Source organism: Choloepus didactylus, chromosome X (genome assembly GCF_015220235.1).
Source record: "Choloepus didactylus isolate mChoDid1 chromosome X, mChoDid1.pri, whole genome shotgun sequence".
In the NCBI taxonomy this organism is placed as follows: Eukaryota; Metazoa; Chordata; class Mammalia; order Pilosa; family Megalonychidae; genus Choloepus; species Choloepus didactylus.
The window spans coordinates 127118623-127144954 of record NC_051334.1 but is presented as its reverse complement, the minus strand read 5'-3'; the positions used below and the strand labels follow the sequence as shown (position 1 = coordinate 127144954).

At 38.8% G+C, this 26332-nt stretch overlaps 1 protein-coding gene across 6 annotated transcripts in view; it reads right to left on the bottom strand.

The window, feature by feature from the left end:
- COL4A5 (collagen type IV alpha 5 chain) overlaps positions 1-26332 on the bottom strand; it is a 414777-nt gene that overhangs the window by 135588 nt on the left and 252857 nt on the right. For 5 of the 6 annotated variants that reach the window (XM_037821236.1, XM_037821237.1, XM_037821239.1 and 2 more), the window contains exons 21-27: positions 26111-26194; positions 19662-19754; positions 18280-18350; positions 17727-17918; positions 16740-16908; positions 13259-13351; positions 13062-13166 (exon numbers count right to left, since the gene is read on the bottom strand). In XM_037821236.1, the coding sequence (XP_037677164.1) occupies positions 13062-13166; positions 13259-13351; positions 16740-16908; positions 17727-17918; positions 18280-18350; positions 19662-19754; positions 26111-26194 (807 nt within the window). The remainder of the gene's footprint in view (positions 1-13061; positions 13167-13258; positions 13352-16739; positions 16909-17726; positions 17919-18279; positions 18351-19661; positions 19755-26110; positions 26195-26332) is intronic. The other variant, XM_037821238.1, reaches the window with a different exon arrangement.

Sequence of the window (26332 nt, the reverse complement as noted above, 5' to 3'; positions counted from 1 at the left end):
CCCCTGGGTGTCTGATCCCACGTAGGGGGGAGGGCAGTGATTTCACCTTTCAAGTTGGCTTAGCCAGAGAGAGAGGGCCACATCTGAGCAACAAAGAGGCATTCAGGAGGAGACTCTTAGGCACAAATATAGGGAGGCCTAGCCTCTCCTTTGCAGCAACCGTCTTCCCAAGGGTAAAACTTATGGTAGAGGGCTCAACCCATCAAACCACCAGTCCCCTATGTCTGTGGTCATGTTAGCAACCATGGAGGTGGGTTAGGCGAATACCCCTGCACTCTCCACAGGCTCCTCAAGGGGGCACTACATCTTTTTTTTTTTCCTTGTTTTTCTTTCTTTTCTTTTCTTTTTTTTAACTTTCCCTTCTTTTTTAAAACAACTGTATGAAAAAAAAAGTTAAAAAGAAAACAAACATACAATAAAAGAACATTTCAAAGAGACCATAACAAGGGAGTAAGAAAAAGACAACTAACCTAAGATAACTGCTTAACTTCCAACATGTTCCTACTTTACCCCAAGAAAGTTACATAATATAGCAACATTTCTGTGAACTTGTTCCTACTATATCCATCAGAATTTAACAGACCATAGTCATTTCTGGGCATCCCCAGAACGTTAAATAGCTTATCTGTTCTTCTTGGATTATTGTTCCCCCTTCCTTAATTACTCTTTACTGCTAGTTCCCCTACATTCTACATTATAAACCATTTGTTTTACATTTTTCAAAGTTCACATTAGTGGTAGCATATAATACTTCTCTTTTTGTGCCTGGCTTATTTCGCTCAGCATTATGTCTTCAAGGTTCATCCATGTTGTCATATGTTTCACGAGATCGTTCCTTCTTACTGCCGCGTAGTATTCCATCGTGTGTATATACCACATTTTATTTATCCACTCATCTGTTGAAGGACATTTGGGTTGTTTCCATCTCTTGGCAATTGTGAATAATGCTGCTATGAACATTGGCGTGCAGATATCTGTTCGTGTCACTGCTTTCCGATCTTCCGGGTATATACCGAGAAGTGCAATCGCTGGATCGAATGGTAGCTCTATATCTAGTTTTCTAAGGAGCTGCCAGACTGACTTCCAGAGTGGCTGAACCATTATACAGTCCCACCAACAATGAATAAGAATTCCAATTTCTCCACATCCCCTCCAGCATTTGTAGTTTCCTGTTTGTTTAATGGCAGCCATTCTAACCGGTGTTAGATGGTATCTCATGGTGGTCTTAATTTGCATCTCTCTAATAGCTAGTGAAGCTGAACATTTTTTCATGTGTTTCTTGGCCATTTGTATTTCCTCTTCAGAGAACTGTCTTTTCATATCTTTTGCCCATTTTATAATTGGGCTGTCTGTACTATTGTCATTGAGTTGTAGGATTTCTTTGTATATGCAAGATATCAGTCTTTTGTCAGATACATGGTTTCCAAAAATTTTTTCCCATTGAGTTGGCTGCCTCTTTACCTTTTTGAGAAATTCCTTTGAGGTGCAGAAACTTCTAAGCTTGAGGAGTTCCCATTTATCTATTTTCTCTTTTGTTGCTTGCGCTTTGGGTGTAAAGTCTAGGAAGTGGCCGCCTAATACAAGGTCTTGAAGATGTTTTCCTACATTATCTTCTAGGAGTTTTATGGTACTTTCTTTTATATTGAGATCTTTGGTCCATTTTGAGTTAATTTTTGTGTAGGGGGTGAGGTAGGGGTCCTCTTTCATTCTTTTGGATATGGATATCCAACTCTCCCAGCTCCATTTGTTGAAAAGACCATTATGACTCAGTTCAGTGACTTTGGGGGCCTTATCAAAGATCAGTCGGCCATAGATCTGAGGGTCTATCTCTGAATTCTCAATTCGATTCCATTGATCTATATGTCTATCTTTGTGCCAGTACCATGCTGTTTTGGCAACTGTGGCTTTATAATAAGCTTCGAAGTCAGGGAGTGCAAGTCCTCCCACTTCGTTTTTCTGTTTTAGAGTGTCTTTAGCAATTCAAGGCATCTTCCCTTTCCAAATAAATTTGATAACTAGCTTTTCCAAGTCTGCAAAGTAGGTTGTTGGAATTTTGATTGGGATTGCATTGAATCTGTAGATGAGTTTGGGTAGAATTGACATCTTAATGACATTTAGCCTTCCTATCCATGAACATGGAATATTTTTCCATCTTTTAAGGTCCCCTTCTATTTCTTTTAGTAGAGTTATGTAGTTTTCTTTGTATAGGTCTTTTACATCTTTGGTTAAGTTTATTCCTAGGTACTTGATTTTTTTAGTTGCTATTGAAAATGGTATCTTTTTCTTGAGTGTCTCTTCAGTTTGTTGATTTCTAGCATATAGAAACATTACTGACTTATGTGCATTAACCTTGTATCCCGCTACTTTGCTAAATTTGTTTATTAGCTCTAGTAGCTGTATCGTCGATTTCTCAGGGTTTTCTAGATATAAGATCATATCATCTGCAAACAATGACAGTTTTACTTCTTCTTTTCCAATTTGGATGCCTTTTATTTCTTTGTCTTGCCGGATTGCCCTGGCTAGCACTTCCAGCACAATGTTGAATAACAGTGGTGACAGCGGGCATCCTTGTCTTGTTCCTGATCTTAGAGGGAAGGCTTTCAGTCTCTCACCATTGAGTACTATGCTGGCTGTGGGTTTTTCATATATGCTCTTTATCATGTTGAGGAAGTTTCCTTCAATTCCTACCTTTTGAAGTGTTTTTATCAAAAAGGGATGTTGGATTTTGTCAAATGCTTTTTCAGCATCTATTGAGATGATCAATTGATTTTTCCCTTTCGAGTTTTTAATGTGTTGTAATACATTGATTGTTTTTCTTATGTTGAACCATCCTTGCATACCTGGAATGAACCCCACTTGGTCATGGTGTATGATTTTTCTAATGTGTCTTTGGATTCGATTTGCAAGTATTTTGTTGAGGATTTTTGCATCTATATTCATTAGGGAGATTGGCCGGTAGTTTTCCTTTTTTGTAGCATCTTTGCCTGGTTTTGGTATTAGATTGATGTTAGCTTCATAAAATGAGTTAGGTAGTGTTCCCTTTTCTTCAATGTTTTGAAAGAGTTTGAGTAAGATTGGTGTCAGTTCTTTCTGGAAAGTTTGGTAGAATTCCCCTGTGAAGCCATCTGGCCCTGGGCATTTATTTGTGGGAAGATTTTTGATGACTGATTGGATCTCTTTGCTTGTGATGGGTTGGTTGAGGTCTTCTATTTCTTCTCTGGTCAGTCTAGGTTGTTCATATGTTTCCAGGAAATTGTCCATTTCTTCTACATTGTCCAGTTTGTTGCCATACACTTGTTCATAATATCCTCTTACAATTTTTTTAATTTCTTCAGGATCTGCAGTTATGTCACCTTTTTCATTCATTATTTTGTTTATATGGGTCTTCTGTCTTTTTGATTTTGTCAGTCTAGCTAGGGGCTTGTCAATCTTGTTGATCTTCTCAAAGAACCAACTTTTGGTGATATTTATCCTCTCTATTGTTTTTTTGTTCTCTATGTCATTTATTTCTGCTTTAATCCTTGTTATTTCTTTTCTTCTACTTGGTTTAGGATTGGTTTGCTGTTCATTTTCTAGCTTCTTCAGTTGATCCATTAGTTCTTTGATTTTGGCTCTTTCTTCCTTTTTAATATATGCGTTTAGTGCTATAAATTTCCCCCTTAGCACTGCTTTTGCTGCATCCCATAGGTTTTGGTATGTTGTGTTCTCATTTTCATTCGTCTCTATATATTTAGCAATTTCTCTTGCTATTTCTTCTTTAACCCACTGATTGTTTAGGAGTGTGTTGTTTAACCTCCAGGTATTTGTGAATTTTCTAAGTCTCTGATGGTTATTGACTTCTAATTGTATTCCATTGTGGTCAGAGAATGTGCTTTGAATAATTTCAATCTTTTTAAATTTATTGAGGCTTGTTTTATGTCCCAGCATATGATCTATTCTGGAGAAAGTTCCGTGAGCACTAGAAAAGTATGTGTATCCTGGTGATTTGGGATGTAATGTCCTGTATATGTCTGTTAAATCTAATTCATTTATCAGATTGTTTAGGTTTTCAATTTCCTTATTGGTCTTCTGTCTGGTTGATCTATCTATAGGAGAGAGTGATGTGTTGAAGTCTCCCACAATTATTGTGGAAACATCAATTGCTTCCTTTAGTTTTGCCAGTGTTTCTCTCATGTATTTTGTGGCACCTTGATTGGGTGCATAGACATTTACGATTGTTATTTCTTCTTGCTGAATTGCCCCTTTTATTAGTATGTAGTGGCCTTCTTTGTCTCTCAAAACATCCCTGCATTTGAAGTCTATTTTATCTGAGATTAATATTGCTACACCTGCTTTCTTTTGGCTGTAGCTTGCATGAAATATTTTTTTCCATCCTTTCACTTTAGGTTTCTTTGTGTCCCTGTGTCTAAGATGAGTCTCTTGTATGCAACATATTGATGGTTCATTTTTTTTGATCCATTCTGCGAATCTATATCTTTTAATTGGGGAGTTTAATCCATTTACATTCAATGTTATAACCGTGAAGGCATTTCTTGAATCGGCCATCTTATCCTTTGGTTTATGTTTGCCATATTTTTCCCTCTCTCTATTAATATCCTTTATTGTACCCATACCGAATCTCTTTAGTACTGAACCTTTCTCCAAGTCTCTCTGTCCTTTCTTTGTTTCTCTGTCTGTAGGGCTCCCTTGAGTATCTCCAGTAGGGCAGGTCTCTTGTTAGCAAATTCTCTCAGCATTTGTTTGTCTGTGAAAAATTTAAGCTCTCCCTCAAATTTGAAGGAGAGCTTTGCTGGATAAAGTATTCTTGGCTGGAAATTTTTCTCACTCAGAATTTTAAATATATCGTGCCACTGCCTTCTCGCCTCCATGGTGGCTGCTGAGTAGTCACTACTTAGTCTTATGCTGTTTCCTTTGTATGTGGTGAATTGCTTTTCTCTTGCTGCTTTCAGAACTTGCTCCTTCTCTTCTGTGTTTGACAGTGTGATCAGTATATGTCTCGGAGTGGGTTTATTTGGATTTATTCTATTTGGAGTTCGCTGAGCATTTATGATTTGTGTATTTATGTTGTTTAGAAGATTTGGGAAGTTTTCCCCAACAATTTCTTTGAATACTCTTCCTAGACCTTTACCCTTTTCTTCCCCTTCTGGGACACCAATGAGTCTTATATTTGGACGTTTCATATTATCTATCATATCCCTGAGGTCCATTTCGATTTTTTCAATTTTTTTTCCCCATTCTTTCTTTTATGCTTTCATTTTCCATTCTGTCATCTTCGAGGTCACTGATTCGTTGTTCAACTTCCTCTAGTCTTGTACTATGAGTGTCCAGAGTCTTTTTAATTTGGTCAACAGTTTCTTTAATTTCCATAAGATCATCCATTTTTTTATTTAGTCTTGCAATGTCTTCTTTATGCTCTTCTAGAGTCTTCTTGATTTCCTTCATATCCCGTACTATGGTCTCATTGTTCATCTTTAGTTCTTTGAGTAGCTGCTCTAGGTGCTGTGTCTCTTCTGGTCTTTTGATTTGGGTGCTTGGGCTTGGGTTATCCATATCGTCTGGTTTTTTCATATGCTGTATAATTTTCTGTTGTTTTTGGCCTCGTGGCATTTGCTGAACTTGATAGGGTTCTTTTAGGGTTTGTAGACCTATTGAAGTCCTTATCTCTAATTTATCAGATCTACAGCTTCGTGGAGTACACTTTCTCTAACTAACCAGCAGGTGGCGTCCACGAGCCACCTGTTCTCCACAAGCCAGTTCTCCCCTGCTTAGCCTTTTTGGTGAGTGGGGGAGTGAGTCTTGTGGGGCCCAATTGGTGTACCAAGCTTGCGTGTGTAGTTGGTGTTGCCTGCCCTGTATGTGGGGCGTGTTTCTGGGCAGTCGGGGAGGGGGGGTGGCCCTAACAATCAAATCTCCCTGGTGATCCTAGAGTTTTAAAGCTGCTGCAATAGTCTAATCCTTCAGTTCAGTCCTGCCACAGTTTGTCTCTGCCACTGACCCACAAGTCCTTGGTATTGGCGTATGGCTCCTGAGACTTGCAAGTGGGCCCCTCTTCCAGGCCGTGCACCCCGGGTCCTCTGTTGAGGGATGACTGTGCTATGTCACAGGTGAGTGCCGTCCCCCCCAGGGCAGTTCTGGGCTGCTGGGCTGTGTAGGGAGGCTCCCAGTCTGCTCAAATGATGGCTTAGTGGGGCTTTGTTAATTCACACTGCTCCACCTTCCCAACTCTGGGACAATCAGCTGAGGTTGCAGGGAAGGCTAATGTCCATGCCCAGTTTTGTGGTGTGTGCCTGTTATTTGAAGCACTTCCGTCACACTGGGTTGTCTGGGGCAGCTCTGGGCTATGGGGCTGGCGATGGGCAGGAGTGTTTCCTGTCCACCAGGATGATGGCTGTGAGCAGACACCCCCCTTTTCTTGGGAAGTTGTGGTGTTTAGTGAATTTTCTCAGCCACTGGATTATTGCCTTTTGTCTCAGAGCTCTCTTAGTTCTGCTCTTGACTTGACGTGCCCAAATTGAAAGCCTTGGAAGCTTTCTGTATTGGGCTTCTTAGAGTAATTGTTTTAGAAAAAGAAAAAAGTATTAAAAAAAAAAAAAAAAAAAAAAAAGGGCCCTCCTCAGAGATCTAATGGGTTATTGAAATGCTAATAGACAAAGCAACCAGGGCCATTAAGGAAAGGTCCACAGGGCAGAGAGATCAGCTTTTCTTCGGGATTTGCATATGCGCCTCAAGGCCTGAGCTCCGCCCTTCCCCTTTCTGTGTTCACCAGAACTCCAAAAATCCTCCGCTTTTATTTTGGAGTTTTTCGTGTTTTTTTTTTTTTTCTATGCCTGTCTCCTCTCTGCTGGGCTGGCTGCTCTCAGATTCTCTGGTGTCTGGTCTCAGTCTATCTATGGTTGGAGTTTGTATCAGTAGAATGAGTTTCCGATAAGGGCTGCCACTGCAGTTCTCCCTTCTCCTTCCCAGAGCTGACAGCCCCTCCTCCCACAGGACTGAGCCTGGCAGGGAGGGGCGCGGGTCCCCTGGCCGCAAAAACTTACAGATTTCGCTGATCTCAGCAGTTCGACATTTTCATCAGTGTTGTATGAAGTATGCCCAAAGACAGATTGCTCTGTGGTGTTCAGTCCACGGAGTTCCTGGCTTTCTACCTACTTTCCTGGAGGAGTAACTAAAACATACAGCTCACCAGTCTGCCATCTTGCCCCGCCCCCTCCCCGATCTACTTTTCATAAGAACGGCACCTCCCTTTCGGGAAACGGCAATCGGGGTGGGCTCCCAGCCCCTCACAGAAAGGGAGCACAGCAGTAGACCTCGCTGCCAATGCTGAGGTATGTCTTCTCCCCAGTAATCCTGTTAAGGTCCCCACTGGCTATTATGGCCCCTTACCTAAAGGGATGGTGGGTCTTTTGCTTGGATGCAGTTCTCTCAATCTTAAGGGTGTTCGTGTACACACTGGAGTCATTGACTCTAACTATACTGGGGAAATTCAGGTGGTCATGTCTTCTTCTATTCCATGGACTTCCCATAAAGGTGAAAAAATTGCTCAACTCTTATTATTACCTTATGTACCTGTTGGTTCCTCCTCTAAAAATTGGGAAAATGGAAGTTTTGGTAGCACAGGAAAGGCAGGAATTTTTCTCACAGAGGCTCTGCAGGAGCCACGCCCTATGTGTACTCTTACAATTCATGGGCATAGCTTTACTGGGCTTATAGATACGGGTGCAGATGTCTCTATTATTAGTCAACAACATTGGCCCCAACATTGGCCTTTGCAAGAGGCACGAATTACTGTTGTGGGCCTAGGCTCCCCTCAGGGACTTATGCAAAGTGTTCGTATTTTGCCCTGCCTTGGCCCTGAGGGACAGAAGGCCACTTTACAACCTTATGTGGCTGCTCTGCCTCTTAATCTTTGGGGCAGAGACCTACTTGAACAATGGGGTGCTACTGTACATATCCCTCCTCCTAGTGGAGTGTACAGTATTCAAAGCCACAAAATGATGGCAAATATGGGGTATGCCCCTAGCTGTGGGCTTGGCGTACGTTTGCAAGGTACCCCTTCACCCACCCAAGTCTCACCAAAATGTGACCAATTTGGTTTAGGATATAAACCTTTTTAGTGGCGGCCGCTGTTCATTCGCCTCCCCAACCTGTCCCATTAGTATGGACTACAACAAAACCAGTATGGGTAGAGCAGTGGCCGCTTACAAAAGAAAAATTAGAGGGTTTACATGAATTGGTTCAAGAACAATTGTCCTTGCAACATATCGAAGAGTCTTTTAGTCCTTGGAATTCTCCTGTGTTCCCAATAAAGAAAAAATCAGGAAAATGGAGAATGTTAACCGACCTAAGAGGTGTTAATGCTGTCATTCAGCCCATGGGACCTTTACAACCTGGGCTCCCCAATCCTAGCATGATTCCTGAAAACTGGGCTTTAGTGGTCATTGATATTAAAGACTGTTTCTTTTCCATCCCTTTAGCTGATCAAGATAAGGAAAAATTTGCTTTTACTATTTTGTCCCTTAACAATAAAACCCCTTCTAAATGATATCAGTGGAAGGTCTTACCACAAGGTATGCTAAATAGTCCTACAATATGTCAATATTATGTTGACCATGCTTTACAGCCTGTCTATTTAAATTTTCCTAAAGCTTATATAATCCATTATATGGATGATATTTTGTGCTCTGCACCTCAGGAGACTGAAGTAGAAGCTCTGTTCTATGCTGTTCGAAAAGCTTTACAGAATGTAGGATTGCATATTGCTACTGACAAAGTGCAACGTACTTTACCTGTACAGTATTTGGGTTCTAGTATCAATAGACTTACAATTCAACCCCAAAAAGTACAACTCCGCAGAGATGCTGTTACCACCTTAAATGATTTACAAAAACTACTAGGGAATATTAATTGGCTTTGCCCCAAAGTAGGTATAGCTAACTATGAGCTCTCCAACCCATTTTCTCTCCTTTGTGGAGATTCTAAATTAAACAGCCCTAGATCTTTAACTTCAGCTGCAGAGAAGGAATTACAATTAGTGGAAGCTAAAGTTCCACAAGCGCAGATATCCCATGTTGATCCTACACAACCTTTATCTCTACTTATCTTTTCCACTCCCAAATCCCCCACAGGCTTGCTTTTGCAAAATGATAAGCTTGTAGAATGGATCTTCTTGCCCAATTCTTCTGTAAAATCCATTTCCCCTTATCTAGATCTCTTAGCTACTTTAGTTGCTCAAGCCAGAAAAAAGGCAAAACAACTCAATGGTTTTGACCTTCGTTTAATTGTGCTCCCTATAACTGCTAAAGAACTCTCAGTTATTTTGCAACAACATCTAGCTTGGCAAACACATACTCTGGCTTTCTTTGGGCCACAGCACAAACCGGTGAAACATTTCGACATGTTCGTACTCACCTTTTTGCCTGTTTTGCCTCTATGGGCTTGCCCCGTGCTTTAAAAACCGATAATGGCCCAGCCTATACATCTGCAAAATTTGCTACTTTTACTACAACTTGGGGTATTCGTCATACCACTGGTATTCCTTATAATCCTCAAGGACAAGCTATTGTTGAGCGTGCCCATCGTACTTTAAAAACTATGTTAACAAAACAAAAAGGGGGAGATGATGGAACTCCCCATGAACGATTATCAAAAGCTTTATTTACTTTAAATTTTCTAAATTTTTATGAAAAACTGGGTGGCACTGCCGCAGAACAACATTTTCCAGCTGAAAAAACAACACTGAAACATTATTTCCATAAAGCACCTCCTATATGGTGGAAGGACATGCTAACTAATGAATGGACAATGGGTACTTTATTAACATGGGGAAGAGGTTATGCTTGTGTTTCCCCAGGTGATGGACGAGCACCACTTTGGATACCGGCCCGATGACTGAAGCCATACCATGAACCCAACAAAGAAAAGAAAATTCCTATGGGACGTCGAGCTGCCAGTGATGCAGTTCCAGGGTCTGACACTGAAGACAACAGTGATCGGACCAACACCCTGAACTAGGGAAGCCCGACATCCAACTTGGGGGCAGATAAAGAAATTTTATCTCCGGCATGTGCTCATTCTGAAAATTATACCTATTGGGCTTATATTCCTAACCCCCCATTGCTGCAACAAGGCAACAGTTCGTTTAGTTTTCCCTCCTCCTTATTTTGGCTGCCTGGGTCCAAACCATTGTTGGGCATGGAGGCCACGGGGCATAGGCTGTCAAGGAGACAAAACTAACCCTCTTGGGGGGCATTGCCCCTCCCTTACATCACCCTGTATGGCCCCGGAGGATGGCTGGTTAGCCAGAGACGGGTAAGATTCCTCAGGGAAGGAACAACCTAAGACAGGCACAGTCGCAGAGGGGCCATCAGGAGAAAACTTGGGGGCCAACAGAGGTGGGGCACAGAACCTCACCCCCCCAGCTTTGTGAGGGTCTGAACCCTCACCCCCTTTTAGGGGAGGTCTCCTGCCCCCGTGGCTACTTTGTTTCCCACGCCCGGCTCAGATCGGAGCCCCAGTGGCAGACAGAGATCTGACCAGTGGCTAAAATAAAAAGGGGGATATGTGGGGAACTGAGTCTTCCATGTTGCCTGAGGCATATCTGGGGTGGTGGCTTAGAACGCTGAGCTGCAGGCTTGCATAGAATGCCATGCAGGCCCGCCCTGTAAAGATGTGTGTCTTGTGACTACCATTGTCTTAAACCTAGATTGTATGCACCTGATGTAAACATAAGTATTTGGTGGGCTCTCCCCCACCTGAGCACCTTTAGCATATACACCTGATCTTCTGAAATAAATAGCTGGAGCAAGGCTGAATTGTCGTCCACTTAGCCCAAGAGGCAGTGGGCCCCCTGCTCCCTTAATTCTTAGCTTTGTGTCCGTGTCTCATTCCTGTGTCGCCCTGTCAGCAATAGGAAGTACCTATTTATTTTGGTGGGGAAGTAGAATGGTGCAACCCATCTGGAGGGTAGTGGGTGGTTGACAGGAAGGTAAGTATGGGGTTGCCATTTGGTCCTCCAACCTTGTTATTGAATATATACTTGGAAGAAGAGACAGCAGAGACATGAGTGGACATTTGCCCACTGGTAGTCATAAAGTGCAATGGTTGGAAGTGTTGTAATGGTACACTGATTGCTGAATGGATGGGTTAACTGCGGTGTATACATACAATGGCATATTCAGCAGCTGCAAGAAGGAATGAAGTTGTGAAGCATGCAACCAGGTAAATGAACCTTGAGGACAGTATGTTGCATGAAACAAGCCAGAAATGAAAAGACAAATACAATGCCTCACTAATATGGACTCACTACAATGCGCAAAATCTAAGAGTTGAATTAGAGAGCATAGGTTATTAGGGGAAGGCTTATTGTAAAGGTTCCAGATTGTAAGCTCTTACAGCAGTCACATCTATTCTTTAGTTGTTACAGTTGTTTCTAAATTCTGAGATGCCGAGCTCTTTGTGTAGAACCTGGTCATTCCCTGAAAATTCAGTTATCTGTGTGACACCTGAGACTCAGAGCCAGAGTTTGGCAGCTATGAATGTCAGCACTACCCCATACAGCAAATGTTAAAGAGTCTGAAAAAGAGAACATATTTCAATTAGAGACATGAATGAAATGTACTTGGTAAGGACTAAGTTAAATCAGACTAAAGTGTAAAGGATGATATTGACAGTGTTTTAAAACTTCAGCTTCTGTGTGAGACCAAAGGACGATGTATATTAGGTACAAATGTCTATTAGGTGCAAAATTTGTATTTTTTGTAACACACTATATAATTAAACTTGTATGGTCAGTTTATTCAAACACCATAATTACATGGAAACTTAAATAGGGAGTGAGATCTTGTTGGTCTGTACAGGCTAGTGTGATGCCTCAATACATCTCAGAGTAATTTTGGCAGAGAATCAAAAAGTATTTACAAAGCCCCCTTGAGGGACTGGGGGAAAATGTGGAAATATTAGACTTCCCCACCTGGGGAATTCCTGATATGCTTGCAAGCATTGGAGACTACCAATTTAGAAGGCCAAGCCCTCGATCTTGGGGCTTGCCCTTATGAAACTTATTCCTGCAAAGGAGAAGCTAAGCCTACTTATAATTATGCCCAAGAGTCACCCCCAGAGAACCTCTTTTGCTACTCAAATGTGGCCTCTCTCTCTAAGCCAACTCTGCAGGCAAACTCATTGCCCTCCCCCCTACACATGGGTCATGACTCCCATGGTGGAAATCTCCCTAGCAACATAGGACATGACTCCCAGAGATAAGCCTGGTCCTGGCATCATGGGCTTGAGAAAGCCTTCTTGGACCAAAAGGGGGAAAAGAAATGAAACAAAATAAAGTTTCAGTGGCTGAGAGATTTCAAATGGAGTCGAGAGGTCATTCTGGAGGTTATTCTTATGCATTATATAGATAGCCCCTTTTAGTTTTTAGTGTATTAGACTAGCTAGAGAAAAATACTTGAAACTGTTGAACTGTAATCTAGTAGCCTTGATTCTTGAAGATGATTGTATAAGTATATGGCTTTTATGGTGTTTCTGTGCAATTGTGAAAACCCTGCAATTGACACTCCCTCTGTCCAATATATGAACAGATGTATAAGAAAATAAATAAATAAATAATGGGGGGAAGAGATGTGGGAAGTTTTGGGTGTTCTTTTTTCTTTTCACTGTTTTTTTGAGTAATGAAAATGTTCAAAAATTGTGGTGATGAAAGCACAACTATATGAACCACTGATTGATTGTATACTTTTGAAGATTATCTGGTATGTCAATATATCTCAATAAAATTGCAATAAAATTTTTTTAAGAAAGAGACAATAATCTCCACTTTTGTTGGGCTTACATATCATTTTGTATAACTACGATTTAGTTATTTTTTTGTCTGGACTGTTTTATATACACATAATGAACTTAGCATGCATACCATGCTGTGACTTTTCATTTACATCCTTTATAGCACATAGAAAACAAGATACAATTAATATGTTTTATTTGTTGAATAAACTCTATCAAACAATAACATAATACTAACCAGGTGCCTATGCTACCCACAACACAGTTCTACATACCTTTGGGACCAGGTGGTCCAGGAAGCCCTATTCCAGGGATACCTGGTTCTCCTTTGTTACCAGGTATTCCTGGTAAGCCTGGCTGGCCTGGGAGCCCAGGGTCTCCTATTGAGAAACAGCAGTGTTTTGAAAGGGAAACTTTCAAAGAAAAATGTCAATAATTGTTGCAGTTGTGGTGAAATAAATTCCTCACATACCTGGAAGACCTACTTCCCCATCTCTGCCTGGGTTACCACGTGGTCCAGGCTTCCCTGGCTGGGTAATGGTCTGGCCTGGATCACCTTTAGGACCTCAGAATAAAAGGGAATTAGTGGTGAATGAGAATTGTTTTCTTGATTAAATATTTCCTTTAATTAAAAACCAAGAAAAAGGAAACCATCTACAATCTTTTGAAAATTAAAACAACAAACAAAAATCCACAAGAAAAACAATCCCACATTATATACTCAAGGATGATATTATATGAAAAGATGAAATTTGAAAGAGAAAAAGATGACGATTTTGAGAGCTTCCATCATTGAAGATGGCTTCTAAAAAATATTTTTCAAATGAAGGTCAAAAGATTCTGAAAAGAAAATGAAACTGTAGTAAAAAAGGAAAATACTTCTTTTGTGTTAACTAATGGTACTTGAAGCTTTTATGAATGCAAAGTCAAAGCATACCCATCTCTCATTAATTGAAACAGGGGCATGAAAAGGGCTCAAAACAGGGAAGGAATTCTTAAAATAACAAAAAGCACTAACCTTGAGAAAATTTTGATAAATTTGATTACATTCAAATTTATTTCTGTTCTTTAAAGACACAACCAAGAGAATAAAAATGATAAGCCACAGTGAGTAAAGATTCTTGAAAAATATATAGCTAACAAAAACTAATATATGGAATATGTAAAGAGCTCCTCTAAATCAATAACAAAAAGAAACAACCCAATAGAAAAAAATGTGCAAAATACTTGAATAGGCATTTCAAAAAAGAGGAAATTTAAATGTCCAATAAACATATGAAAGGGTGCTAAATTTTGATGCAATCAGATAAATGTAAAATAAAATATGAGATATACCACACTCAACAAATTAGCAAAAATTTAAATGTTTGACAATATAAAATGTTGGTGAAAATGATGTAGAACAAGAAATCTCCTACACTGATGGTGGAAGTATAAATTGGTCACAGTTTGGAATAATCTAGTAAAGCCAAAGAAGCACTTACTGTATACCTCAAAAAATGCCAATATTAAGTATATACCCTAGGTTGGGGGTTGGCAAATTTTCTGTAAAGGATGACACAGTAAATACTTCAGGTTATGTTGGCCATATAGTCACTGTCAGAACTACTCAACTCTTTTATAGTGTGAAATCAACCATAGCACGTGGTGAATAAGCGTGGCTTATGCTTGAATAAAACTTTTTTAGAAAAACAGGCAGTTGGCTGGATTTGTCCCTCAGGCCATATTCTGTTGACCCTTTCCCTTGAGAAGTGTGTGCACAAATGCACTATCATAGATGTACAAGAATGTCCATAGAAGCATTATTCATGATAGGACTGAACTGTAAATAATGCAACCATCCATTAACATAGAATGGGTAAATCAACTGTGATACATACCCATTATTAATGTATACATATATACAAACATAACACACACATATACATACAAACATACAATGGGATCCTATACAGCAATGAAAATGAGTGTTTGACTCCTACCAAAGTTAACATAAAGAAGGCTTACCCTATGAGTCCATTAATACTGAGTTCAAAAATAGGCAAAAATAAAGCAATTTATTTAGGGATGCATGTAGGTAATAAAACTAGCAGGGAGATGGAAGGAAATGTAAAAGTCATGACAGTGGTTACATCTGCAGGGGAGGAAAGGGGTCGTGATCAAGAAAAGACCAGGAAGGAAGGGGAAACCCTTCTAGGATGTTGGCAATGTTCTATTTCTTAACCAGTGTGGTAGTTACATGTGTATTTCCATTACAATATGTTAAATTTTTCATTATACATTGTGTACTTAGAAACAACAAAACAATGAAGATGGTCAAAAATTTTAAAGAAACTCCCCTTAAACCGCCCCTCCACCCCTGACCTGACTCCCAGGGGTGTAAATCTCCCTGGCAACACAGGATATGACTCCTGGGGATGAATCTGGACCCAACATCATGGTCTTGAGAATATCTTCTTGACCAAAAGGGGGATGTGAAATGAAATGAAATAAAGTTTCAGTGGTTGAGAGATTCCAAAAGGAGCAGAGAGGTCACGCTGGTGGGCACTCTTATGCACAATATAGATAACCCTTTTTAGGTTCTAATGAATTGGGGTAGCTGGCAGTAGATACCTGAAACTATCAAACTACAACCCAGAACCCATAAATCTTGAAGACGGTTGTATAAAACTGTAGCTTATGAGGGGTGACAATGGGATTGGGAAAACCATATGGACCACACTCCCCTTTGTCCAGTGTATGGATGGATGAGTAGAAAAATGGGGGCAAAAAAAAAGGCACCCAGTGTTCTCTTTTACTTTAATTGTTCTTTTACACTTTAACTGTTATTCTTATTATTTGTGTGTGTAGTAATGAAAATGTTCAAAAATTAATTTTGGTGATGAATGCACAACTATGTAATGGTACTGTGAACAACTGAATGCACACTTTGTATGACTGCATGGTGTGTGAATATATCTCAGTAAAATTGAATTAAAAAAAGAACAGTAAAAAAAACATATCTTGATTTTAGCACAGTGAGACCATTCCAGATTCCTGACCTCCAGAATTGTAAGAATAAATTTGCATTGGTTTAAACCACTAAGATTTTGGTAATTTGTTACAGCAGCCATAAAAAACTAATATAGCCACTAACTAGGAGTTAAAAACTAACCCACTCCGACCTGATTCCCAGGGGTGTAAATCTCCCTGGCAAAGCAGGATATGACTCCTGGGGATGAATCTGGACCCAGCATCATGGGATTGAGAACATCTTGACCAAAAGGGGGATGCAAAATGAAACAAAATAAAGTTTCAGTGGCTGAGAGATTCCAAATGGAGCCAAGAGGTCACTCTGGTGGGCACTCTTACGCACAATATAGATAACCCTTTTTAGGTTCTAATGCATTGGAATGGCTAGAAGTAAATACCTGAAACTACCAAACTCCAACCCACTAGCCTTGAGTCTTGAAGACGATTGTATAACAATGTAGCTTACAATGGGTGACAGGAAGTGTGATTGCGAAAACCCTGTGGATCACACTCCCTTTGTCCAGTATATGGATGGATGAGTAGAGAAATGGAGGCAAAACCTAAATGAAAAATAGGGTGGGATGGGGGGGTGATTTGGGTGTTCTTTTTAATTTTTAATTTTTATTCTTATTCTGATCCTTTCTGGTGTAAGGAAAATGTTCAAAAATAGATTGGAGTGATGAATGCACAACTATAAGATGGTACTGTGAACAGCTGATTGTACGCTTTGTATGACTGTATGGTATATGAATATTTCTCAATAAAACTGAATTAAAAAAAAAAACCCACACACACTCCTTTGCCAAGGAGCTCTGAAGGGCCCAAATATAAATGGCCAGGGAAATAGCTGTCTCACCAAAGGAAGGCAAGAGTGGCCAAAATATAATACATTTCTGCTTTTACGCAACAAATTTAAAACAAGGCAACCAAAGGAAACTCACCTGGTATTCCCGGCAGGCCTGGATTTCCTGCCACACCGTGTGTGCCTTTTTCACCTACCAGGCCTGGAGGGCCAAAACCAGGAGGGCCCATGGGTCCTCTATTCCCTGGGAGACCTGGTAAACCTGGGCTCCCAGGGGGACCTCTTTCACCCTTAAAAGCAATTCCACCCTGAAAAGGGAAAATGTTAGTACAGAAACAAATACTTATAACTGCTATCTGCAGGTTGGTATTACTGAATACAATTAGCAAAATGATCCACCCATAAATAGTTCTTCCTAAAAGCCATATAAATGGATAGTATTAAAGGATGAGATGTGTGATCACTCCACTTAGTTATCATTCATTCATTCGATAAATATTTTTGAGCTTCTATCCTGTACCTGGTGCCGCTGACACAGCAGAGAATAAAAACAGATAAAATCTCTGCCCTCAGAGAGCTTACATTCCAGTATAAATCTATCTAACATGTTATAAATATCACTTACCACCCAAATATCTGGACTGTGTTTTGTGTACGAAATTGGACTTTGTTCATTTATGTTCAATCTTCAGGCTCTGTGGTTCATTTAGCATGGTCATCTACTCACACTAATTTCTAAACCTACTATATATAAAAACCAAGTTAGATTTCTAGTTGTCAGGTCTAAATAAACCCAGGTAAGGAAATGTGCGGTAAGACAGGTGGAACTTCACACTGACACATAAGAGATCATTATAACATAAGCTCCTACCCACCTATTCATAGCTAATATGACCAAATACAGTAATGGTTTGAGAAGGAGGTGGTTATGCAACAACTGAGAGAAAGGAGTGGAGAAGAAACCCTACCCTTCAACAATAATGTGCCATTACTATATATATTCACATTCTTCTGAGGATTGATTGGGTGTTCATCTCAGCACCAGACACATCCTTTATACTAATTAGGAAACAGACCCAAAGTGACAATTTGAAGTTACAAAACCAAGAATATCAAACCAACTCACAGGTTCTCCTTTGGGGCCAGGAAGCCCTGGCAATCCATCCTGCCCAGGAGTACCGGGCAAACCAGGAAGTCCTGGAGCTCCAGAGGAACCCCATTCTCCTTTGTCACCCTTCATTCCTGGAAAAGTGAGGACGTCACCAGGTTCACCTTTAGATCCAGGAAAGCCTGGAGCACCTCGAGCTCCTGGTATGCCCTAAGGGGAAAAATGTTAAAAACAAAAACCAAAAGAAAGAGGGGAAAAGAAAAAAGGGAGAAAGAAAATCAGTTTCTTTTTTATGAACACTTTTCTCTCTCCAGTTTGCCTCATCAACTCACCCTACAATATTTAGTGTATAAAGCATTGAATCAAGTGGGGCATGGAAGTGGGGGAGAGTCAAGGAATCAAATAAATCACAATAGAAAAACTAAATTTCACATATATATATATATATATATATATATATATATATATATATATAAAACAAAGTATAAATGAAAATCAGATGTAAATTTGAAAATCAAAATGTAATGGCTTCCTTACATACTTTTTGTTCTATAATATACTCAAAACTTACTGGTAATCCTTTGGTACCAGTTGCACCAGCATGTCCTTTTTCACCCTTCTGTCCAGGGAAACCAAGAGGTCCTAACAAATGCACACAAATACAGAAGACAATGTGAATTTTAATCTTGAATCCTTGACAAACTCATCTGTCAATCAGCAAGTCAGGAAGTCAAGTTTTAAAATAAGAATGCCACTCAATCCCATTTAACAAATGATGTTTTTAATTTCATATTTTATGCTCTCAAAATGAGGAAATTATCCTTTCTTTTAAGTAAGCCTAAAATTTAATGTCACATACAAAATTGTATCCTTATATATTTCCAAATCCAAAGCTCTTCTCAGAGCCTGCAGCTACCAAGTACTATGCACAGAGGTGCTCAATATTCTATCACCACTTCATTTCCAAGGGGAGAAAAAGGAGATAAGGACAAAGTCTATATATCTTTTTGGTTCTGACTTATTCGGTCTTCCTAGATCTTTAGTAGTCCTTTCTTTGGTTTGTCACTCCCTAAAATTTGGTTTATTAGAAACATTTGGTGCCCCAAGTGTAGAGGGAACATTACTAAAGCAGTGGTTCTCAATATCAGGTCCCTGAACCACCTGCATCTTGGGTAGGGCCCAAAATGTAATGAATCAGAAATTTTGGGGGTTGGATCCAGTAATCAGGGTTTTATCAAGCTCTTCAGGTGATTCTGATGCACTTCAACATTTGAGAACCACTAAACTAGAGGTACCTGGTTATATTATTAGCTTCAAGTGGCAGCCGTAAGACTTGCTGAAAATCTATTCCCAAACTCGATATGAATTGGTCTCCTCGACAGACACATTATACAGAAAGGTAAGAGGTTTTAGGTCCATTCTCAGCTTTAAATCAGGCATAAAGTATGATTTCAAAAGAATATAACATTGGGATATCCCAAGAGGCAGCTGACCAAAACATTTGTGGTATTGATGGATATCAATTATGGTTTTCATTGAAAATGGGGGGGGAGGAATAGGCAGAAGAATATTGATGGTTGGCTACCAAACACCAATAGAAGCCCCATTCCTTGGTGACTAAAATCTCTGCCACTGGAGACTACACTCAGAGGCCAGGCATTACGAACTTTTCCCCAGCTTGCTGGAAGAAAGAAGTCTGACTCCGTATAACTTATTTTCCTCTCCATATGGAAAGTGGGGAAGACAATTTTCCTAGAAATCTGTCAAAATGTTTTAATAGAAAATGTTAGTACCTTAAGGTGTAAGAAACAGGAGGAAAACTTATTCCATATAAGGTAGAGACATTTTATATTGAATTATTATGGATATGAGTGACTAGCTATAAAATGAGAAACTGGCATCATTCTAGCCAAGAAATATTTTAAATGGTTGCTTTGGGGAAGAATGTTTTACCTGGAGGACCTGGAAGACCTGGCAAACCAGGTTGACCTGGAGGCCCTGAAATACCAGTTCCAATACAGTTGAAGCAGGTGTCTCCTTTGTCACCTACAAAAAAACATATTAAAAAGAAATGTTGCTAGAAAGGTTGCTTGAAGCCTTTGTTAGACTCTAAAGAAGTTAACACTAAGGAACAATATTGCTACCTAATAGTGTGGTTAGAGAAGCCTATTTCTAGTATCAATTATTTCTACAATATTTCCTAAGTGCCTACTGTGTGCCAAGTCCTGTTCTAGGGGTTTCTGATGCATTGGTAATCCAAACAGACAAATGCCCATGCCTTCATTGAGGTTACAGCCTACAACTGGAAAGAGACAATAAACAATGATGGAATAAATTATTAAATTATATGTATATTAAGAGGTATTGTACTTATGGGAAAAAATTTGAGCTGGGTAAGTGGGATTGAGTATGACAGGGGTGGTTGGTTGGTTGTAATTTTAAATAGAGTGGTCAGAATAGGCCTCATTGAGAAGACAATATATGATTCTAAAATCTTAAAAGACGCAACATGGGAATAACGAGTAGAGCACTACAAGCAGAGGGAATAGCCAGGTTTGGAGTGAGGAAGGGAGACAAGGTCAGAGAGTTAATAGGTTATAATGAGTGGCAGATCATGAAGGCCATAGTAAATACTGCAGCTTTTACTATGCATGAAGTGAGAATCTAGTAGAGAGATTTAAACAGAAAAGCAACATGCTATGACTTAAGTTTTAAAAGAATGACTTTGGCTACTATGTTAAAAGTAGACTCTAGGAGGACAAGGATGGAAGCAGGGTGACAAATTAAGTAGCTACTGCTGCAATAATATGAGAGAGAACTGATGGTAGCTCATTCCAGAGTGATCGCAATGAAGGCCAGGAGAATTGGTTATATACTGGACATATATGAAAGTAGAGAAAATGGGAATTTCTGATGAATCATATATGAAAAATGAAAGAAGAGAGGAATTGAATCAAGGATGAATCCAAGGGCTTTAGCCCAAACATAAAGAAGACAAGAGTGGCCTGCCTTCAAGTAAAGGGAGCAATTATGGGGAATGAGGTGGCAGAGATCAGGATTTCAAACTTGATCAGGATGGTGAGTAGGTAGTTAATAGACAAATCTACAGGCAAAGAGTTATGTCTGGGTTGGAGTCATAAATTTGGAAGTTACTGGCAAATGTATGGCATTATAGTTATGAGACTGGATAAGTGAGTTTAGATAAAGAAGAGGAACAAGGATTGAATCCCAGGGCATTTTACAATTAAAAGTTGGGTAGATAATTTAAAAATGTATCTGGAAATGCCAAGTACTTAGAATAGCCAAGACTTACTATACAGCTAGTAGGTAATTAAAGTAAGCTAGTAATTATTAAGACGGCCTGGCATTGGTGAAAGGAGAAGCAAATAGACCAATGGAACAGAATAGAGAGGTCAGAAACAGACTCACACATTTTCAGTCATCTGATTTACAATATAAGTGCTAATGTAATTCAGTGAGGGAGAGGGATAGTCTTTTGTACTGAATCGAATGGATATTCATATGGGAAAAATGAACTTTGATCTTTGCTTCACTCTATACACAAAAATTAACTGAAGATAGATTTAAAAAACTCATTGTGAAAGGTAAAATGACAAAGCTTCTAGAAGAAAGCATAGAAGAATATATTTAGGCCCTTGGGATAAACAAAGATTTCTAAAACAGGCATAAACAGCACTAATAATAAAAGAAGACATTAATAAATTGGATTTCTTTTAATTAAAAATTTATTTTCAACCAAAGACATGAGTAAAAAAAGCAAGTCACAAAATGGGAAAAGATAATTGTGATACATATATCTGAGAACACAACTAAAAATGGGAAAAAGATCTGAATAGATACTTTACAAAAATGGATATCCAAAGTATACATAAAGATGCTCAACATCAATAAATAAGTCATCAGGATATTAAACTTGCCCACCTGGGGAATTACTGATATTCTCACAAGCACTGTGGACTACCAAGTTAGAAGGCTAAGCTCTCTGTCTTGGGGCTTGCCCTTATGAAGCTTGTTATTGCAAAGGAGAGGCTAAGCCTACTTATAATTGTGCCTAAGAGTCACCACCAGAGAACCTCTTTTGTTGCTCAGATGTGGCCTCTCTCTCGAAGCCAACTCTGCGGGTAAATTCACTGCCCTCCCCACTACATGGGACATGATCCTCAAGGGTGTAAATTTCCCTAGCAATGAGGGTCATGACTCCCAGGGATGAGCCTGGCCCTGGCATCATGGAATTGAGAAAGCCTTCTTGGACCAAAAAGGGGAAGAGAATTGAAACAAAATTAAGTTTCAGTGGCTGAGAGATCTCAAATGGAGTCGAGAAGTCAATCTGGAGGTAACTCCTATGCATTATATGGATATTCCTTCTTAGTGTTTAGTTTATTAGAATAGCTAGAAGAAATACCTGAAACTGTTGAACTGGAATCCAGTAGCCTTGATTCTTGAAGATGATTGTGTAACCATATAGCTTCCATGGTGTGACTATGTGATTGCGAAAACCTTGTAGCTCACACTCTCTTTATCCAGTGTATGGACAGATAAGTAGAAAAATAGGGACAAAAATAATAAAATAATTGGGGGGGTGGGGAGATGGGATGTTTTGGGTGTTCTTTTTTACTTTTATTTTTGTTCTTATTTTTATTTTTTTTTGGAGTATTAAAAATGTTCAAAAATTGATTATGGTGATGAATACACAACTATACAATGGTACTGTAAACAATTGTACACTTTGGATGACTGTAGGGAATGTGAATATATCCCAATAAAATTGAATAAAAAAAGTAAGTCATCAGGAAAATGCAAATGAAAACCACTTCAGAAAAATGATTGGTGATATTTATAGAAGCAAAACCTACACAAACCCTATAGTTCAGCAATTCCATTCCTAGGTACATACCAAGCAGAAAAAAAAATGTGTACAAGAATGTTTATAGCAGCTTTATTTATAGCAGTCACAGATCAAATGTCCATCAACATTAGAATGGATATTCTGCTAAATCTATGCAATAAAATACCAAATAGCTGTGAAACACATACTGCTACAGGCAAAAACATGGATATATTTCACAGATATAAACACTGAGCAAAAGAAGACACATACTGTATGATTCCATTTACACAGTTTTCAAAATTAGGCAAACAAATCTATGAAAGATGCTGAAATAGTGGTTACCTTTGGAGGTACAGATTAAGGACGTATAAGAGAGTCTTCTAGAGTCCTGGAAATGCTCATATTTTCTTGGATAGTAGTTACACAAGCTTAGTATACATATATAAAATTTATTGAGGTATACATTTAAGATGTGTGCACTTTACTGTACATAATTTATATCTCAATAAAAAAGTAACTGAATAAAATAAAAAATATGGGCAGAAGCCAACAAAAGATACTTTGAAGTAAGAGACAGGGAAGTATGAAGAAAAACAGGAAATGTAATGTACTGAAAATGTTTAAGGGAGGAAAAACACAAGCAAGAAGAAGATTGGGATTTGACATTTTTTTTAAAACAGGTGTGGTTTAAAAATTTTTTAGAGAAATTGTTGGTTTACAGAAAAATAATGCAGAAAATACAACGTTCCCTTATACCTGCCCCCATTTTAACATTTTGCATTAGTGTGGTAACTGATGAGAGAATATTATTATAATTGTATTATTAGCTATAGTCCATAATTTATGTTATGGTTCACTGTGTTGTACAATCTTACAGCTATTTTTTAAAAATTTTTATTCTAGTAACATATATACAACCTAAAATTTCCCCCTTTTAACCATATTAAGATATATAATTCAGTGGTGTTAACAATATTCACAATTTTGTGCTACCATCCCTACCATCCATTACCAAAACTTTTCAATCACCCCAAACTGTAATTCTGTACCAATTAAGCATTAACTCCCTGGCCCCTCATATTCTAATTTCTGACTATGAATTTGCTTATTCTAATTATTTCATATCAGTGAGATCATAAAATATTTGTGCCTTCATGCCTGGCTTATTTCACACAACACGATGTTTTCAAGGATCACCCATGTTGTAACATGTATCAGGACTTCGTTCCATTTTCCAGCTGAATAATATTCCATTGTATGTATATACCACATTTTGTTTATCCATTCATTAGCCGATTGACATTTCAGTTGCTTCCATCTTTTGGCACTTGTGAATAATGCCGCTATGGACATCAGGGTACAAATATTAGTTCAAGTCCCTGCTTTTAATTCTTTTAGGTCTATACCTAGAAGGGGATAGCCAGGTCATATGGTAATTCTATACTTAACATTCTGGGTAACTGCCCAATTTTCTTCCATGGTGGCGGCACCATTTCACATTCCCACCACATCCTCTCCAGCACTTGTTATTTTTTGTTTTATTTTAATAGTAGCCATTCTGGTGAGTGTGAAATGGTATGTCAATGCAGTTCTAATTTGAATTTCCCTAATGATTAATGATGTTGAGCATCTTTCTATGTGCTTTTTTGGCCATTTGTATATCTTCTTTGGAGAAGTATCTAATCAAATCTTTTGCCCATTTTTAAATTGGGTTGTTTGTCTTTTGGTTGTTGAGTTGTAGAATTTCATTCTAAATTCTGGATATTAAATCCTTATCAGATATGTGGTTTCCAAATATTTTCTCCCATTCTGTAGGTTGTCTACTTACTTTCAAAGATGAAGTCCTTTGATACACAGAAGTTTTTAATTTGATGAAGTCCCATTTCTCTATTTTTCCTTTTTTTCCTCAGGCTTTTGGTATGAAGTCTAAAAAACCATTGCCTAACACAAGGTCCAGAAGAAGCTTCCCTACATTTTCTTCTAGGAGTTTCCTAGTCCAAGTTCTTATTTTTAAGTCTTTGATCCATTTTGAATTAATTTTTGTATATGGTGTGGGATAAGAGACCCCCTTCATTCTTTTGCATATGGATATCCAGTTTTCCCAACATCATTTATTAAAGAGACTATTCTTTCCCAATTGAGTGCACTTGGCACCTTTGTCAAATATCAATTGGCCATAGAGTTAAGGTTTTATTTCTGAACTCTCAGTTCAATTCCATTGGTCTCCATGCCTGTCCTTGTACCATTATTAAGCTGTTTTGAGTACTGTAGCTTTGTAATACATTTTGAAATCAGGAAGTGTGAGTGCTCTAATTTTGTTTTTTCAAGATGGTTTTGGCTATTTGGGGACATGACATATGTGCACTAGAGAAGAGTGTGTGTTCTGCTGCTGTTGGATGAAATGTTCTATACATGTTAGATCTGTTGATTTATAGTATCATTCAAGTCTTCTATTTACTCAATGATCTTCTGTCTAGATGTTCTATCCATTATTGAAAGTGGTGTATTGAAGTCTCCCACTATTAATGTAGAACTGTGTATTTCCCTTCCAATCTGTCAATATTTGCTTGATATATTTTGTGCTCTGCCACTACGTGCATATATATTTGTAACTGTTATGTTTTCTTGTTGAATTGACCCCTTTATCAGTATTTATTGATCTTAGTACAGCCACCTCTGTTTTGGTTACTATTTGCATGGTATATTTTTTTCCATCCTTTCACTTTCAGTCTAATTGTGTCTTTGAATTTAAGGTGCATCTCTTGTAAACAGCACATAGTTCTGTCATGCTTTTTTATCCCTTCTGCCAATTTCTGCCTTTTGACTAGAGAGTTTAATCCATTTACATTTAAAGTAACTACTAATAATGCACCCCCTGCTTTTGCAGAGTTTCTTCATGTTGAGATCTGAACCCGCTGCCATTCAGAGCAGCTCCTGAATCCATTCAGATAAGCTCCTGAATTCAGGGCAATATGACTGACTTCTCACCCTGTAGGTAAGCCCCAAAATAAAAGCTCATGTCTCAGAACGTGTCTGGTGCTTTCTTTAGTCCTTTGGCTACAAAAGCCCTCTTGGGCCATGACAATTGGTCAGTGAAAGAGGAAGCAAGGTCACCAGCCTAAAATGAGAATGAGGTGGGAAGTATTAGAACTTGGAAGAGGGAAGAGAAGGTGTAGGCTCAGAAGAGCTGGAAATTCACACTTAATGAGGACAATGATTTTGTTCCATGTAAGTACTACAAAGTGAGAGAAGAGCAACAGAGTCAAGTGTATTAATGGGATTGAGTACAATGATTAATCATGTAAATTAAATTGGTTTAAGAGGAAAAAAAGGACATCAAATAGTTGAGGGATAGTCACAGGTGGGAGTTCTCAATGAGGTTGAAGTAATGTTAGAGAGAGTTAAAAATACAGGAGAAGGTAGTCAGAAAACGGGATTCATGAAATGAAGATTATGAAAGTATGTACCATGGGAGTGAGTGGCTGAGGTAGGGTGGAAGATTCAAGGGATTTTCCTGATAATTTGAAGGAATGAGTATGTTTGGGGATCAAACCTTTCATTCCTTGTTCTCCTTGGAATCCTCTATCACCTGGAGATCCTGGAGGGCCTGGAGGGCCTGCTTCACATATCTTATCACCTGAGATAAGAGAAAGAAAGGATAGCAAGCTACTTGTTTTGAAATATCCAGAAGCCTAATCTAAAAGAAAAAGAAATCCTGTCAGGCTAGAATAAAAAATGCTCTATTTTCTGTTACATCTCTGCATATAAAGAAAAG